Source organism: Crocuta crocuta, unplaced genomic scaffold (genome assembly GCF_008692635.1).
Source record: "Crocuta crocuta isolate KB4526 unplaced genomic scaffold, BGI_CrCroc_1.0 scaffold26, whole genome shotgun sequence".
NCBI lineage: Eukaryota > Metazoa > Chordata > Mammalia > Carnivora > Hyaenidae > Crocuta > Crocuta crocuta.
The window spans coordinates 2701439-2717592 of record NW_027532249.1 but is presented as its reverse complement, the minus strand read 5'-3'; the positions used below and the strand labels follow the sequence as shown (position 1 = coordinate 2717592).

Sequence of the window (16154 nt, the reverse complement as noted above, 5' to 3'; positions counted from 1 at the left end):
TTTCCAGTTGAGGATTAACATGATCATATTTATGCACTGGGGAGATGTTCTGGCTGCCTGATGGAATACACACTGGCAGGAGAAGAGATTGGAACAGGGTTGGACATCTGGTAGAGTAATCTAATAGGAAACTGATGTGGAGATAGGGAGCTCAGGTTTAGACATATTTAGTTGAAGTTGCTTTGGGGACACTCCAGGATGAGGTCATGTCCAGCTGTCCCTTGGAGAAATGGGCCTGGAATTCAAAGACTGGATGGGATGAAGGCATCGATTTATGAGGGCAATTCTTGCATGTAGATAGTGAGTAAACCACAGGAGCATATGAGACCACCCACACGGGGTCTAGAATCAGAAAAGGGGGCTGCAGATGAAACCTACAGAAGAGAGGAGTTGGTGGGAAGAGAAGGAGGCCATGAATGAGGCAGAAGGGAGGCCAGGGAAGGGTGCTGTTTTGGAAGATGACAAAAGCTCTTCAAGGACAAGGAAATGATTGTCAATATCCGATGTCATGGAGAATCATGAAAATGAGGACTGAACAGCATCTGTGAGGTGGGAAAACAGGGACTTGGAGAAGCACCATACTTTGTTCAATACAATCATGGTTGCCAATGGTTCCATCCTTTCCCTGATGGTACGAATCTCATGGAATGTACTTAAAAACAAACAAAAACAAAGACAAATCCCTGGACCCTAACCACTATCTGATGAGCCAGAATTTGTAGAGAAAGGGTTGGTCATCCATGTATCTAACAAGTGTCCAGGTGATTCTTATTAGCAAGCAATTTGGAGAAGTAAGTTTATGCCACATGCCTTCCTCACAAAACATTTTTTCACAAATTGCCATTTTCTCTGAATATACCCTTGTAAGGCTTGAGGCCACCGCCTTGAGAGAGGGGTCCCTGAAAACTGTGGTTCCCTGGCCATGTGCTGGCCCAGCTGGCCTCCTCCCTCAGAGCACCTGCAGCTTCAGTGACCACCTTCACAGTGACACACCCCTGCATGACACCCTTCCCTTGCACCCACAGCCTCCTGGAGACCCCTCTAATCTGGCCGTTACTGTGACTTTGGCTTCATTTGCCAGCCTTGACCATTAGACTGCAAGCGGAGACAAGAAATGTATCTTTCATGCCATTGAGCCAACATCTAGCACAGTATAAGCATTCAGTTTAATTTATTTTAGTTTAAGTACATAACAAAGGCTAAATGAATGGTGAGTGAGAGTTAAAATCATAATGAAACATCAACTGATATCTGGGGAAAATCTCAAGCTTTCAAGGTTGTTGTATTTATTTCCTTCTGTCAGTAAACATTTATCGAGCTTCCACAATTGGCCAGCCCCTGGGGGAGCTGCTCAGGGTACTAAAATAAGGTGTGGTCCCTTCCTCAAAGAATAACCTGATCTCTCACAGAGCTTTCTAGGAATATAGTTGCATATACAAAAAGAAGACAATGTTATATATATTTAAATTCTAGGTCCTTCCTAAGTGGCGTTGCTCTGGTAAGAGAGGCTGATGTAAAATAAAGGCTTCTGTTGGGGCGCCTGGGTGGCTCAGTCGGTTAAGCGTCTCATCCTTGGTTTTGGCTCAGGTCATGATCTCATGGTTCATGATTTTGAGTCCCACATCTGGCTCTGTGCTGACTGCCTAGAGCCTACCTAAGATTCTCTCTCTCCTCTCTCTTTGCCCTTCCCCCTGCTCACTCTCTCTGTCCCTGTCTCTCAAAATAAATAAACTTAAAAAAAAATAAAAGAAAGGCCTCTGTAACAAATTCTTTCTCATGGCCTCTTCTTCCTCAGATGCCTATGATGATAACCTTGGAAAGGTTTAATGTTTGACTCCAAAATGACCTGAGAAATGACCCCGAAAGTTTGTGAAAACAAGTGGCCTTGATGATGACCTTGGATAAGGATGAAGACTTCACTGGGGTTGTTGACTTTGTTCTCATTTTGCCATTTACTGATTAGTAATGTTTGAGAAAGAGTATCTTTTGCACTAATCAAAATTAATAAGCTACAAATGGAAAAGATATGTAGCAAATGTCATTTCTGATGGGCTTCTTTGGTTGAGGACAAACCAAGCTTCAAAGCGGAAGAGTCCCCTGCAGGTATAAATCGGCACCTTGGAGGTGCACAACATTAGGGAGTGCTGTTTGCAGGTGAACACTGCCCCTGGAATTGTGCGACATAGTTCCCCTCCTGCCCATCCCCCTCACTATGAGAACCCCCATACACTCACCTCTATTATAATCAGATAAGATTCAGATACATCATAGCCTGGATTGGCACGTGGCTCCTTACAAGAGTCAATGGTTGTCTTTCTTCCCCAACTGTACGCACTATAGAAAGACTTCAGTTGAAGCCTTATGAGGCACCGACTTAGAATGGATAGAAGCAAAACATTCCAAAATGGAAGTGATAGCCAGCAATGTAGACATTTAAAATCAAAATGAAGACTTCATTTAGAGGTCTTTAAAGTGCTCTGAGAGGGTGCAGATGGGTCAAGATGGCGAAGATGACAGGAGGGAGTGGGAAGAACTTTCTTTGTGCGAGGTGCTTCTGTCAGTCCCCCTTATAAGATGATGGGGTGGGAAGGAAGGGATGCTACATTCTCTACCCAAACCCCAAGCGAGCGAGGGGCTCCACGTAGTGCCACATAGACACGCTGATGTGTGTACTCTGGGGTCTCGACACTGATGTCCAACTTCGCCCAGGAAATCCAGCTGCGAGGGATTTGGTGACTAGGCACAGGAGTTGCCTCATGGACACTCTCGTACACTAGCCTCATGGGGACCCCCATACACCCCTGTGAGTGTTGCCCGTGGATCTGAAGTGTGAGAGAGAGAGAGTGCCCAGAGCTGTTCTAAGTCCTGCTCAGGGACACTGGCTGCATGGGTGATGAGACTCCAATGGAAAGTGTCCGGAAGGAGAGAATGCTGAAAAACCAGGAGGTAGAGGAGCCCCATGAGAGAAAGGGAAGATTTGATCAACTCCAGCCCAGTGTGAAGCCCTTTTACAGAAGCACACCACCAATTCCTGCCTGAGGCTACAGTTCAGCCTGGGAGGCCACGTAACAGAAGCTAGTTCACTGGAAGTGGGGGGAAGGGGGAAGGCAGGGAGGAGAGGGTGTGTGTGAGAAAGAAAGAAGTCACTAGAAAAGGAGTTGCTTCTGGTAAGAGATCAGAGTTTAGGTGTTGGCAAGGATGTGGAGGAAGAGGAACCCTCCTGTACTGCTGGTGGGAATGCAAACTGGTACAGCCACTGTGGAAACCAGTGTGGAAATTCCTCAGAAAGTTGAAAAGAGAACTGCTCTAGGAGTCAGCAATTGCACTAGTAGGTATTTACCCAAAGAATACAAAAATACTAATTCAAAGGGATACATGCACCATGGTGTTTATAATAGCATTTTCACAGACCAAGTAGCTATCCAATGACTAACTAATGGACACACACACACACACACACACACACACACACACACAGAGATAGAGAGAGAGAGAGAGAAAAAGAGAGAGAGAGGAATATTACTAAGCCATAAAAAGAATGAAATCTTGCGATTAGCAGTGACATAGATGACGCTAGAGAGTATTATGCTAAGTGGAATAAGTCAGTCACAGAAAGATAACTCATATGATTTTACTCATATGTGGAATTTAAGAAAACACATGAGTAAAGGGGGGGAAAGGAGAAAGAGAGGCAAACCAAGAAACACTTTTAACTACAGAGAACAAACTGACGGTTACCAGAGGGGATGGGGTTGGGGTGGGGGATGGATGAGATAGATGATGGGGATTAAGGAGTGTGCTTGTTGTGAAGAGCACGGGGTGTTGTCTGGAAGGGTTGAATCACTGTATTGCACACCTGAAACTAATATTACATTGTATGCTAACCAACTGGAATTTAAATAAAAACTTAAAAAAAGATAACAAAAACACTCCACCTTCATGGAAAAAAAAAGAGATCAGAGTTTGATTCTTTTCTGTGGCTGGAGAAGTCTAATTAACGAGGTCAGATTCTGTTTGCTACCTGAGGTAACTACAGTACTTTCTATTACCTAGGAATGATCAGAAAGCGTTTAGGATTCAGGGGCATGGAGAAAACTTTCTGCATACAATACATTTTAAAGGGACAGTAGAGGTCCAAAATAGAGTGTGTTTTATGATTCCACCCCACATGTTCTGATCCTCGATATTCCAGTGACCTTAATAATCATCAGCAACGAAGGGAGCCAAGAGACCAAAGTCAGCGTGCAGACAGGGGAGACCTTGTGACATTCAAGGCTCATGCAGGAACTCACCCTTAGGGGCCGGAAACCCCTCATGCGGGTGGGGATGACAGCAGGTATAGCTGGGCTCATATACTTGGGGGCTGACCATCTCACAAAAAGGGGACTCTGGCAGATGCTAGTAGCAGCAGGGGCAGAATTTCTCTGATCCAGGAGACTCTGAGGTGTTTTAAAGTTATAGGTGAAAGACGTAGAATTAGGAAGGACAATTCTGGAAGTGTGTACAACGTATGGGTCCTAGAGAAGGAAATGGTCATGTGCTATCAAAGGCTGTTTTCCTAATGGTCTAACAGGGTGAACACATCATGATGCTTTATCTACTTGATAGTCTATTAACAAGGCATTCTTGGGATTCACTGAGATGATTTTAACAAACACATGCCTGGCTTTCATTTAGGATTTGTAAGAAAGTGGTATCATTTGACTCTCTTATTTCTCTGTCTGAGCTCTGTAGGACAGATTTCAGATAGTGGATTCTCCGTGCCCTCGTCACATTAACTTCTTTCATTTAATGCCCCGGTCCATCACAATATTATCTTCTCTGCAACAACTTCTCATGCTATCAGAAGATATCTGTGCATCAGGTTTGGTTAATTCAGAAATAGCCTTTGTGGTTTTTAGGCAAATGCCTTCTCTTGCCCTTCTTCATTGCTCTTTTTTTTAAGTTTATTTTTACTTATTTTGAGAGAGAACTAGAGAGTGAGTGGGGAAGGGGCAGAGAGAGTGGGAGACAGAATCCCAAGCAGGCCCTGAGCTGTCAGCACAGATCCTGATGAGGGGCTCGAACTCCCAACCTGTGAGATCATGACCTGAGCTGAAATTGAGAGTCAGATGCTTTTGAGCCACCTAGGTGCCCCATCATTGCTGTTTTAATACTCTGACCCTCAAATTCTGTCTGAATTGGTAAATTATCTCTGCAGTTAAAGTGCTTAAACTTCTTTTTCTTCGGTGGATACACATAGTAGGCTAGGTTTTAATTCTAATTAATGTGGAGACAGTTACCAGTGAAGCGTATGTCACTTTCCTCTATAAATCTCTCACAGGGAGAGGAGTTTCTGTTTTTATTCTCATCTGGCAGTGATCACAGATCCATTCCAGATGGTTTGTATAAAATGGAGAAAGTTCTAGTTTAGACGGGGGAGCTCAAATTAAGGTTAGTGACCTTAGTGACCTTCTCATGAATATTTTAGGTTTAAGGTGTTGTGGGGTAATACGATATTATTAATTAACTTTTTAAAAATTAGAGGCAGCAGTTCCCTGACTTAATTTTTATAGGGCAAAGACTCTTTGAATTGTTATTCAAAACTAGTCCGGGCAGATCAGAAACGTGCAGAAATTATCTGCTGAATAGACTGAAAGAGAGCTAATCTCTCCAGAGGACGCATCACAGAATTACTAGCTAAATGATGCCTCTCCACCTTCCAAATGAGAAAACAGAACTGCAATACAATGTTGAAACACCGTGTCTTGTCACGAAACACCGTGTCTTGTCTCAAAACACTCAATAATCAACAGGGTGAACTCTACGGCACATTTTATTAAGTTTGGGAAGCTGAGCTTACGCCTTGGTAACTGGAATACTCTTGGTAAAATAGAATATTCTTGCTTTCTTCAAACAGAGGTTACGGAGAAAGATTTCCACAGGTTCTTCAGAAGAGCAGCCTGCCCTCACACGCTTCCGCTAAAGACTACATGAAAAGAAGTAGCCTTTCTGACATGACCAAGCCACTCAGGAATTAAGCCAGGAGCCTCTTTCTGCCCTGTGATCTTCCCCACTTCTCAGGGCAACTGCGATTTGATTTTCTGTATGTCCAAGGGTATATGCCATTTTAGAACCCTGACGTTCTAAGGTAGTGGGAATTACGCTTACAACAAAGTCATGGACAGCTAGAAATGGGAAATGTTGACCCACTGGGGTTCTGCTTGGCTGAAGATACAACAAAGGATCACTTGCCTCTTTCACAGAGACCCAGATGATGTATGAGGAAACAATTTTGATGATGTGCAGCTCCAAAATCCACCACATGAACACTTGTAGTTTGTGAAAATACTCCAGGAATTTTAAGAAGAGCACAGTGAGGCGGTCAATCACCAGATGCCATTTGTTTCTTAAATCTGCAAAATAGTAAATTTACCCAAGAGCATAAAAAGTTGTGGTCTTTTATTTATTTTTATTTTTTGCATTATTATTTAAAGCATATCTTATAGCATTCAGATTGCAATGAGAAACTGCAAAATAGCAGTGGTGGATGAATTCTAATATCAAAATCTGGAGGAAAGGTGGTCTAAGAATCCCACATCATGATGACTTTGACACCCTATGCTGAGACTTGGAGGGACAAGGTTTTTCCTTTTTTAACCACCTGTTAATTTAGTGTGAAGAATTTTGACCTTATTTACTTTTAAGGCTGAGATATATCATTCCCTAGTTTCTTGGGAATATTCAGTAACTGAGTGCCCTCTAAATGACATTTTTCTTGCCAAAACCATGTTTCCCTAAGTTCCAGTTTCATTCCCCCCAGCGCTTAAAGAGGGCGTGGCTAAAAGCCCATCAGTTGGCCCTGGAGCAGCAAGCCAGGCAGCAAGAGCCTGTTCCTCCTCAAGTCTAGAATGAACATCAGGGGTCTGAATGATCTGGTTCCAGTTCATGAAATGTGGTCAGACTAATTCTAATCATAGTTTTAAAGCAAATTAGTCATTTCCCTCTTTCTACCTTGTGCCAAGTAGTAATATTTTGCAGATTGGGGTCATGCTTCTGTCTGGAGAGCTGTCCCTGGTCATCTGAATGGAAGTCAGGACAGACACGTTTTGTGGTATCAGCATGTCACCACACATGTAGACAAAAGCTTCTGAGCCCAGACAGATAAAAATCTGAGTGTGCCTAAGTAGCTTCTTCTCATGGCTGGGTGGTTGTAACGGTTATTGTACTTGGTTCAAAAAGTTTAAATAAGGTTTCAGTAGTCGTGAAAAATGGTTATTTATAAAGTGCTCAGATAAGCGTTGATACAAAGATTTCAGTCATAACTGAGCATAATTTAGAGGTGTAGATGGCAGGTGTCTGCCAGAAAAAGTGAAATCCAATTTTTAGTGACATCCTATTCGTGAAGCTCAAAACCTTCATAAAGTAGGACAGTAAATCTTAGTCCTGCGTCCTTGGTCCTACCAAGCTCGGTGCTTCCTCACCCTGAGGAACAGCTATTGCTTAGATATGGAAAGGGCAGTTCTGGGAGTCTCTCAGGGTCTTCTTAGGTGAAGGGATAAGGGAGACCAGGTTTTGGGGAGTGCAGCTTTGGTAGGGATCTTCTGCTTTGTGCTTTTTCATTTTCTAATCCCGTAAAGCACAGAGCACCAGCAAAGGCAAGTGCAGCATGTCACCATCATGCCCCAGAGCACCACCCCAAAGCTACTCAATCTTGGGAGGCTCTAAACAGAGTAAGTGCTCGTATTCTCTGCTCGCTGTCAGATAAGGCGTCCTGATCACCGGTGGTCCAGTTCTCCGTCATGCCCTATTAAACATTATTTCAAGTCTACGAAGAAAAGCGGAAAAAAAGAGCCTAAAGAATAAGGAGGGAGAAACCTTAAATAACAATGGCAAGAAAAACACGTCTAGAAGTTGGCTTGAAATGATAATTATCCCGTCACTCATGTGCTCCACTGGTTCCCAGGTCCTGAAACATTAGGACTGAATTACAAATATGTTCTCAATTACCAGTTCCCTAGAGAAGTCCCAGACTGGCTTTTTTGCGAATGCATTTGAAAAGGCCCTGTCTAGAACTTTCTGAAATTCTACACAGCTGCCTGCCTCTGCTGCTGGTAGGAAATGTCCTGCTCAGGTTTTGTACTGGATAGAGGTTAGAGCCAACGCCTCTCTGGTTCTGGCCAGGATCACCTCTGGCAGATCAGTAGTCGGTAACCAGCCACCTGCTCTCTTCTTCTAAATCAGAATCACACAGAAATGATGGGAAAAAACTGGAACTGGAATGTGGTAACAATAGCAAACAAAGACGGCACCCCAATTTGTATTTCAGACTGGTTCAAATATATATCCATCTGGAACATGTCAGTTTCATTCACTATATCTGTCAGCCAGGATTCTGAGCAGCTACTGGTAGAGGGCGGGTTACCTGATGTCTCTTCCTCCTCCTCTTCCTCCTCCTCCTCCTCCTCTTCTTCCTCCTCCTCCTCTTCGCTGTCTTTCCCAAGCTCAGCCTTTTCAGGGCATCCTTCTGGTCTGTCCTCCCCAGACTCAGTCAGCCTCTTCAAGTCTGGCTTCTCCAGGCTGGCGGTCAGATTCATCATGGCAAGGTCTGGAAGGCTTCCTTCAGGGTGGGCCAGTCTGTTGGCAGAGAATGGCCGAATCAGGAGAGGAAAGAGCTCCGGGAGAGATTTGAGTGAGGGGCAAGTAAAAGGAGGATAAACAAAAATGAAAATCAGTGCATGTACACAGGCCTTGCAATGTGGGGTTGTTAGCATCTGGTCGCTTTTTTCTTTTTCTTTTTTCTTTTTTTTTTTTAAGCTCTTTCTGAAAACAAACTGTAAACTCAGCTAGGTCTTGTTAGCTTTTCCAATTCAGGTTCTAGTGATTAGTCAGTAATGAGAGCTATTGACACCTAAACTTGACATTTTTCCCAGAGGAGAAAATGGTCAGAGTTTAGGATGTAGAAGCATGAAATGGCATCATGTAGAGCAAGCATTTCATGGCTTCACGGGGGACTTACTCATTTTGGTGGATTGGTAATTTTTTCTTGATGCTGCTCAAAGTAATTGAAATAGAAAGGAAAAAAAGGAGATGAGAACAGAAGAATTATAAGGAATGTCAGAGATCACACATCATGCTACATATCATCCACTATCGCATTCCTGTATGCCGGTTGCAGTAAGTCCTAATGCCAAGTGCATTCCAGGATGGCATCAATAGCGTGCTTTTGCTATGAACCCTAGGCTTGGCAACTTGAGTTGAGAGTGGACAGGATTGCGGGTTGTAAATGGGGAGAACGTATAGACTACAGAGGCAAATCATGTCATGCTTGTTTTGGTGACGTAGCAAACCATCCCGCAAGAATCCAGTCATTTCATGCTTTTAATAGTTTTTAAAAAAATGATTCTTAAATAATGAGTAATCGTAGTCAGCCTTTGCATAGACTCTCTCATTCTTTCATCATCTAAAGCTTATGTAGTGGAAGCTAAATGCTTTCAGGAGCAGAAGCCTGCATCACATCCCAGTCTGTGGGCACTGGTATTAGCCGCGGGACAAGCAGCCATAAAGACATGGTGTGTGACAGCCCACGAGAGGCATGGGGAGACGGTTTCCCTGAGCCTGGACAGCAGCCGGAGCATGACAGCTTATTTCATATTGGACAATAACAAGTACAATCTTCGTCCCAAATCATTAAAAAAATGTATCTTTTGACTCAGCCAATTTGAAGGAATATCTGTGGGGAATACACTAGATATTAAGAAAAGATCTACTGGAAAAACCAATAGTCTTCCCCATTTGTAATAACTAATGTATACATTTCAGCTTGATGGTAACAGGATAGACAATTAATACTGTTATTTTATCTGTATAACTGTGAGCTCTGAGCATATTATTTTACCTTTCTGGAATTCACTTTATTTTCTATAAAATGAGAAAGTTTGGCTAGATAAAAATCTAAGCTCACTTGCAACTCACTGGTTTTGTACGTGAAACACACCTGCGATGTTGGGTAACTATTGTGATGAACCTGCATTACCCTTAGACTTTCAGAGAGGTTACCATTCAAAAGTAATTCCTTTTAACAGTGTGTCAAGCAGGCAAATTATAGAAACACTGTTAATCGAATGAATATACAACATCCTGGGGATGGTTCAACATTGGTGGAAGGAGTTACCTGACTTACTACTTTCTTATTTTCCAAAGCTAGTCAATTCACCCTCCTGTCTTTGGGAAAGTCTTCCATTCTTGAAAGTCCAGTACCACATCTTATACACCAGCACTGCATGTCAAATCTCACAGGGTACATGTGCTGTTCCTGCTTTGTCAGGACTCTGCATATGAAATGGCATTCAATGTAAAAGCAACCAGGTGTCACACAACCGTCAATATTTATATGTTCTCTTCAGCATTGCCAGGTGATGCATTTTGTAAGTAAAAAGAAGATCCTTTTCATTATGACATTTGACCATCTCAGAGTGCACTTCTAACATCTATGTCAACGCTGCCATGACTTGATGCACATGAAACACAACTTGCCAAGACTTAGAACTAATTTATGGAATGAAACTTACAGACATGAATCTGTTTCTGAAGCTGCAGTTCTGCCTACATAACAAAAAGTCCTGAGCAACAAGGCCCCCAAAGTGGTGGGCCAAAGGCAGTGAAGACTGAAGGGAGACTAGCTAATGAAGGAAACACACTAGAGGAAGCCTGGTGTAAGTATGACTCGAGGATCAACTTCTGGAAACTTGTTAATAGTTTACAAGAGATCTGGGACTAGATAATGCCGGAGAGAAGAGAATCGGATACGTGTGTTTAAACCAAATATCTGCACATTTCCATCTGACATAATCCTTATGAGGAAACAGGGCAGCCGGCTACCTTCTGGAGCAGACTAACCTCAGGTGCTTGTGATGGATGGCAAAGGAAAAAGGGAAAACCTCGATCAGGCTGTCGTTGACTGGGGTTTAGGAGTCTGTTAACTGGAAAATTGCATGAGAAAATCTGTGTGCATAAAATATGTACAGACAAAAATATTTTTAATGCCTGACTGTTGTTTATGATTTTAAAAGGACACCTGTGTAAAGCCGTTCATTTTCTCTTCCATTTTTTCATAACAATTTTTTTTGAAGGCAATACAGAGGAATGTTAAAGCATGTTCATTAGAATCAGAAAGACCTGGATTCAGGCCTCAACTAGACAACTCACTAGCCAGGTGACTTGGCAAAACGCCCCACCCCGTCTCCTAAATCTCAGTGTGCTGATCCATAAAATGGAGTAGCAGCACCTACTTCGCAGGAAGCCATGGGATTTCTGTTAAGCTCTTAACACATGCTTAGTACACAGGGAGTATTTTTAAAGTAAGGAACTATCTGCTAATGATAGCAGATACACTGCTTTGATAATCTGTATCATGAAGAGGAATTAGAAACACGCCTTTGTAGGGGACCACACAACGCTAGACACTGGGGTAGGTGCTCAACTTGGACTATAACTCTGTCATCAGCACATTCGTGAACAAAACTTGTTATTAAAATGGCTACGTGGAAGAAAAAGAGCAAATGTTTCTTCCTTGGGCGTCTGTCTCCACCACTCTCCATCTTCGGTACACTCTGGTGTCTGCCCAGCCCCTCCCACCGCTACAATCGCTGAGGCTGGGCCCCTGAGGAGGTAGGGCTGTCTGTACAACATGGAGTTCATGGGCAGAACTAGACCCCGGTCTGCCATCGTGAACATCTGGACCGATTCTCCAGGAAAGCCTGTGGTACGTCAATCTAGATATTTCCCCCTAGTAACTTTTAAAAAGGGATCCTCGTTTTTTAAAAAAAATTAAATTAGTAGCCACACTCCTTGAAACTTCTGGCAAAGAAACTTACAATACTTATTGATCCTCACGGGCAAATTATCTAATCATCACTTGAAGGAGACTTATTAAATAGGGTGATTAACTGGATTCTCAGAGAACCCCCTCCCCTACTTCCTCAAATCCTACCTTTTGGCATGCCTCCCCTCTCCCCACCAGGAGTTCATTTTCTTTTCTTTGCGTTGTCTTTATCCACACCTATAACTTCCATGCCTTGCTTTTATGATGGTGATCCAGGCAGGCTCTGAGCTGTAATCCTCTCACTGACTGGCCATGTCTCTTTCTACATTTTAACAAAGTGGGTGACGTTTTTCTCTCTGTGTCTTCACTCACTCTTTCCTTCATGCACCCACAGCTTTCTTTATATGATCTTCACTGTGTGCATCTCTGCATTTGTATCGACATCATTTTATTCTAATTATGGCTCTGGGGATTCTTCCTTTAAAGGACAGAAATCCAGACTTAAGTCTACAGGGCTCGCTTGCAAAATGTGATTGACTGAATGTCTGGTGAATGGATTCCATGTACTGGATGGGCATTCTTATTTGAAACAGAAGAAACAAATTATGTTAAATGGACAGCTGAAGAGGCTTAATTTTGTACTAGGAACTGACCTGGACTCAATATATTAAGCCACATATTAAAGAAAATGGAGTCTATCACTGCAAAATCTCTTTAGTCTAAATTCCATTTATTTATAACTATTCTAATTTGGAATATGTGGTAATATAAACTGCACCCACCCTATTCATTAGACTATTAGAAAAGAGAGCTATCTTGTACATTTCTAGTGTTTATTAAGTAATATTTAAAGAATATCTATACTGCTTAAGATTATTTTCTAGAATGTATACATACTTTTAGAAGACCGTAGTCACAGATGAGCCATTGATTTGTAGGTTTAATATCACATATTAAATGTGTGTGGTAGTAATTCCTTCAAAAAATCTACTAGACAGGATTGGGTATGATGACTCTAATTTCTGCATATGTCACAGAAATGACCTGTTAAGACATTCCAATTTATTCTGTTTATGAACTCAGCGAGAACTTCCCCACAATTATTCATATCATCAAAATTTTATCAGTCATCCACTGTCCTCAACACTCTTGCCTCACACCTTGTGAGGCCATGTCTAAATTTTGATCAACCCAGAAGATGAATATAGGTATGTCTTTCCTTTCATCCAGAACTCACATTTACAAACACATTATTCTCCTTGTGAAATGACACTTTCATTTCACAAGAATTAAGGAAGAAATTATGGGAGAAAGAAAGCTCACTTACTTAATAAAAGAATTGACTTCTTATTTTTAATAAGACTAGGACCTATTTCAAAATTTGGCGTGCTTTACAAACAGCCTTTCAGAGGCATAGTGGGGGAAGACTTTTTTGGGGAACGTCTTCCCTGGGCCATAAATCTGGCCTTCCTTAATATATTAGCAGTTAGACAAAAACGAAAGATTCCACTGGAAAGAAGACAGTGCTAACAGTGGAATTCTTTGAGTTTTTAATTCTTTTAGAGGACTTTGAATTCTAAGAATTCATGAATGTGTTCCCTGGCCTTGTGACTTGAGCTAATAGGCATAGGCTTTCTCTCAAGCGAGAAGTCTGAGACAATCAGAACCATAGCTTATATTAGCCTCTGCTGTTGGAGCCCATCAAACCAACTCCTGCCTTCTTAGGTATCTGAGCCATCCCCTCATATAGCAGATGGTAAATACTTTCTCTGTGAGAGACAGAGAAAAAGATATGGAGGGACAGGGGAAGAGGGAGGAGGCCAGGAGTGCAGTGGAGGGAGGAGGAAGAGGGAGGGGTAGTATGGGAAGGATGGAGAGAGAGAGAGAGAGAGAGAGAGAGATTGAGATAGAACTTCCTTATGTTTTAGAGATGAAATTTCAATAGTTGCTCAAGATCTCCAGCTAGAGTTTTTAGCTAAAAACCTGAGGTGGACTTTTCTCCTTCAGGCTATCAACAAAAGTGCCCCCCCCCCCCGAAAAGGAACCAGTCACTCCTCACCCCTCTTTCTTCAGTGATTTGTAACATGATGCACTAATTTTTTACACTTCCTTCCAGAAGTTTTGCCTCCCAGGGTTTGCTACTTGGTTGTCAGCATTAGGATTTTTTGTAAGAGAATAGTGAATGAGGTAGCAAATGAACAAATCTTAGAAAACCAACAGATCTTTCGAAAAACAGTTATTTTTTTGATTGGATTGCAAAACACAGGTCTTTCGAAAAACAGTTATTTTGTTGATTGGATTGCAAAACACACGTTTCTATGACCTAAATGACTGGCTTTATTACTAATGACATAAAGTTATAGGAGTGGATATTTTAATTCACCTCTTTAATAAAGTAAGGATAGCTGTAGTAAATTCAATCCTCAAGGATCTTTTCTCTGTATTCTTAGGGGAGTTGATAAACAATACTTATCAAAGCTTATTGTTTATTATGGGTGGTCACTTGCATGTTTTATCTCCCCCGCTGGGTGACAGAGCACTAAGGTAGGGCCACATCTCAGTGTCCATCTCTGCATCTTTTGTGGAGTCTGGTGATGTAAAGTATCTTTCTTCAGTATGTTGACCTTTCAAGTAAGGGTATATTTGAGGAATTTGAGGTCTTAATTTTCTTTTAACCATATATTGTTGTGACTATTTTCATTTCATTCAGGAAATATCTACGGAGGATCAACTAATGGGTAAGGCCCTGAAGTAGGTGTTATATTGACACAGTGGTAAATTATACAAGGACTCCAGGCCTGAGGAGCAGATGCCTCTGACAGGGGAGGTAAGACAGGCAGGCAGGTGGAGAGCTGGAAGGCAAGTATCAGGAGGCAGCAATGATAAAGAGCTATGGATATTTAGAGGAAGGGCAGATTACTTTTAGCGGAGAAAGTTGGCATTTGTGGGCAGGTTCGTGGAGGAGGTGGTTCTTGAGCTGAGCTCTCAATGATGTGTTCAAGAGCACGATTAGCTCTCAGGCGAGCCTTGAACTAATTTACCCAAGGTTGTAATTGATGGGGCATACGTTTGAACCAGGACCAAAGGCCAAGCACCAGCTGAAGACCCTTGGCAACCTCCGAATGCACTTGCAGCGCCATTCGGTATAGACACCAAATGGTTTCATTAGCAAAATACATCCACGAGCATACCTGAAGACCACTGTCCACTATCTGACGACATCATTTTTCATTTACAAAATAGTAAGGTGTTTAACACACTAAGAGACTGTTAAAAAAAAAAAAAAAACAAGAGAGAAAACATTGAAGTACCCACCTATTTATTATTAGATATACGCGCCCATTGACTTTGGCATGGCTACGAGGTGAGAGATGGAAGCACAAGGTGGCATGTGGTGGTGATGGGGAGACAGATAGGAGAGAGAAAGAGGAGACTGTTAGAAAGGAAAGAAGTAGACCGTCTTGTAAGCTTTACGTCATCAAGCGTGTCATCATCGACACTTCCATGCACGAAGACAAGTCAGGACAGCAGGATTCAGGTGCAACGTGAAATTAGATGTATTCAGGAAAAATGGTTGAAGGTAACAAGTCGCTCCTTTGTTCTCGTCCCTCCCCTTCTCACACACTTTACTAAAAATCTGTAACCGTTCAATTTTCAGAGCACATTTATCAAATAAAATACAGTCTAATAGAGTAACTCTTGCTCCTTTCCCTGGACTAAAAACAAATGAAATCCTACTAAGTAATCATAAACAGCATATTGTTTTCTATGCTTTCTAAGACTGAAGGTAGAAAAAAAGCCATTTTGTTTCCATATACATTAGAATACTTTCTAAAACAAAGTATGGAGGAATTGTAGGGATGGATATTAAAGAAATACATAATGGATACCTAGTACGTTATTATGAAGTATAATTATTATAATATTTATGTTGTATTTATGCTCTAATATTATATATTTTATCAATATATAAGTGAAATAATAGCCTGGGAACACCTGCTTAGAAATAAAAATAGTTTTTCTATTATTATGTATACCACAAAACTTTTTCATAATACTAACTTGATAATTCTGTAAGGCAAAACACAATAGATTCTGCTTCAGACACATGCGACATTTGCCTATATGACCTATATGTGCACAAAAACATAGTTCACACAAATAGCAAACAGAACAGGAAAAGAACAGTTGGATATTTACAGAAACAATAGTAATAGAATCAAAGTAAGGAATATAATGGGTTGATTATTCCCAATTCATGGGCCACGGTGGCAGCAGAGAAGGCAAAGCCTGACAGTCCATCTCAACACCGTAAATATTCCTTTCTCTTCATCAATTTGATCATAATGTG

At 41.7% G+C, this 16154-nt stretch overlaps 1 protein-coding gene across 1 annotated transcript in view; it reads right to left on the bottom strand.

Moving 5' to 3' along the window:
- Positions 1 to 16154, bottom strand: part of PIEZO2 (piezo type mechanosensitive ion channel component 2) — a 446101-nt gene that overhangs the window by 86206 nt on the left and 343741 nt on the right. Inside the window, exons 18-21 of the mRNA XM_077778264.1 lie at positions 15119 to 15160; positions 8999 to 9031; positions 8405 to 8616; positions 6235 to 6395 (exon numbers count right to left, since the gene is read on the bottom strand). Coding sequence (XP_077634390.1) covers positions 6235 to 6395; positions 8405 to 8616; positions 8999 to 9031; positions 15119 to 15160 — 448 coding nt within the window. The remainder of the gene's footprint in view (positions 1 to 6234; positions 6396 to 8404; positions 8617 to 8998; positions 9032 to 15118; positions 15161 to 16154) is intronic.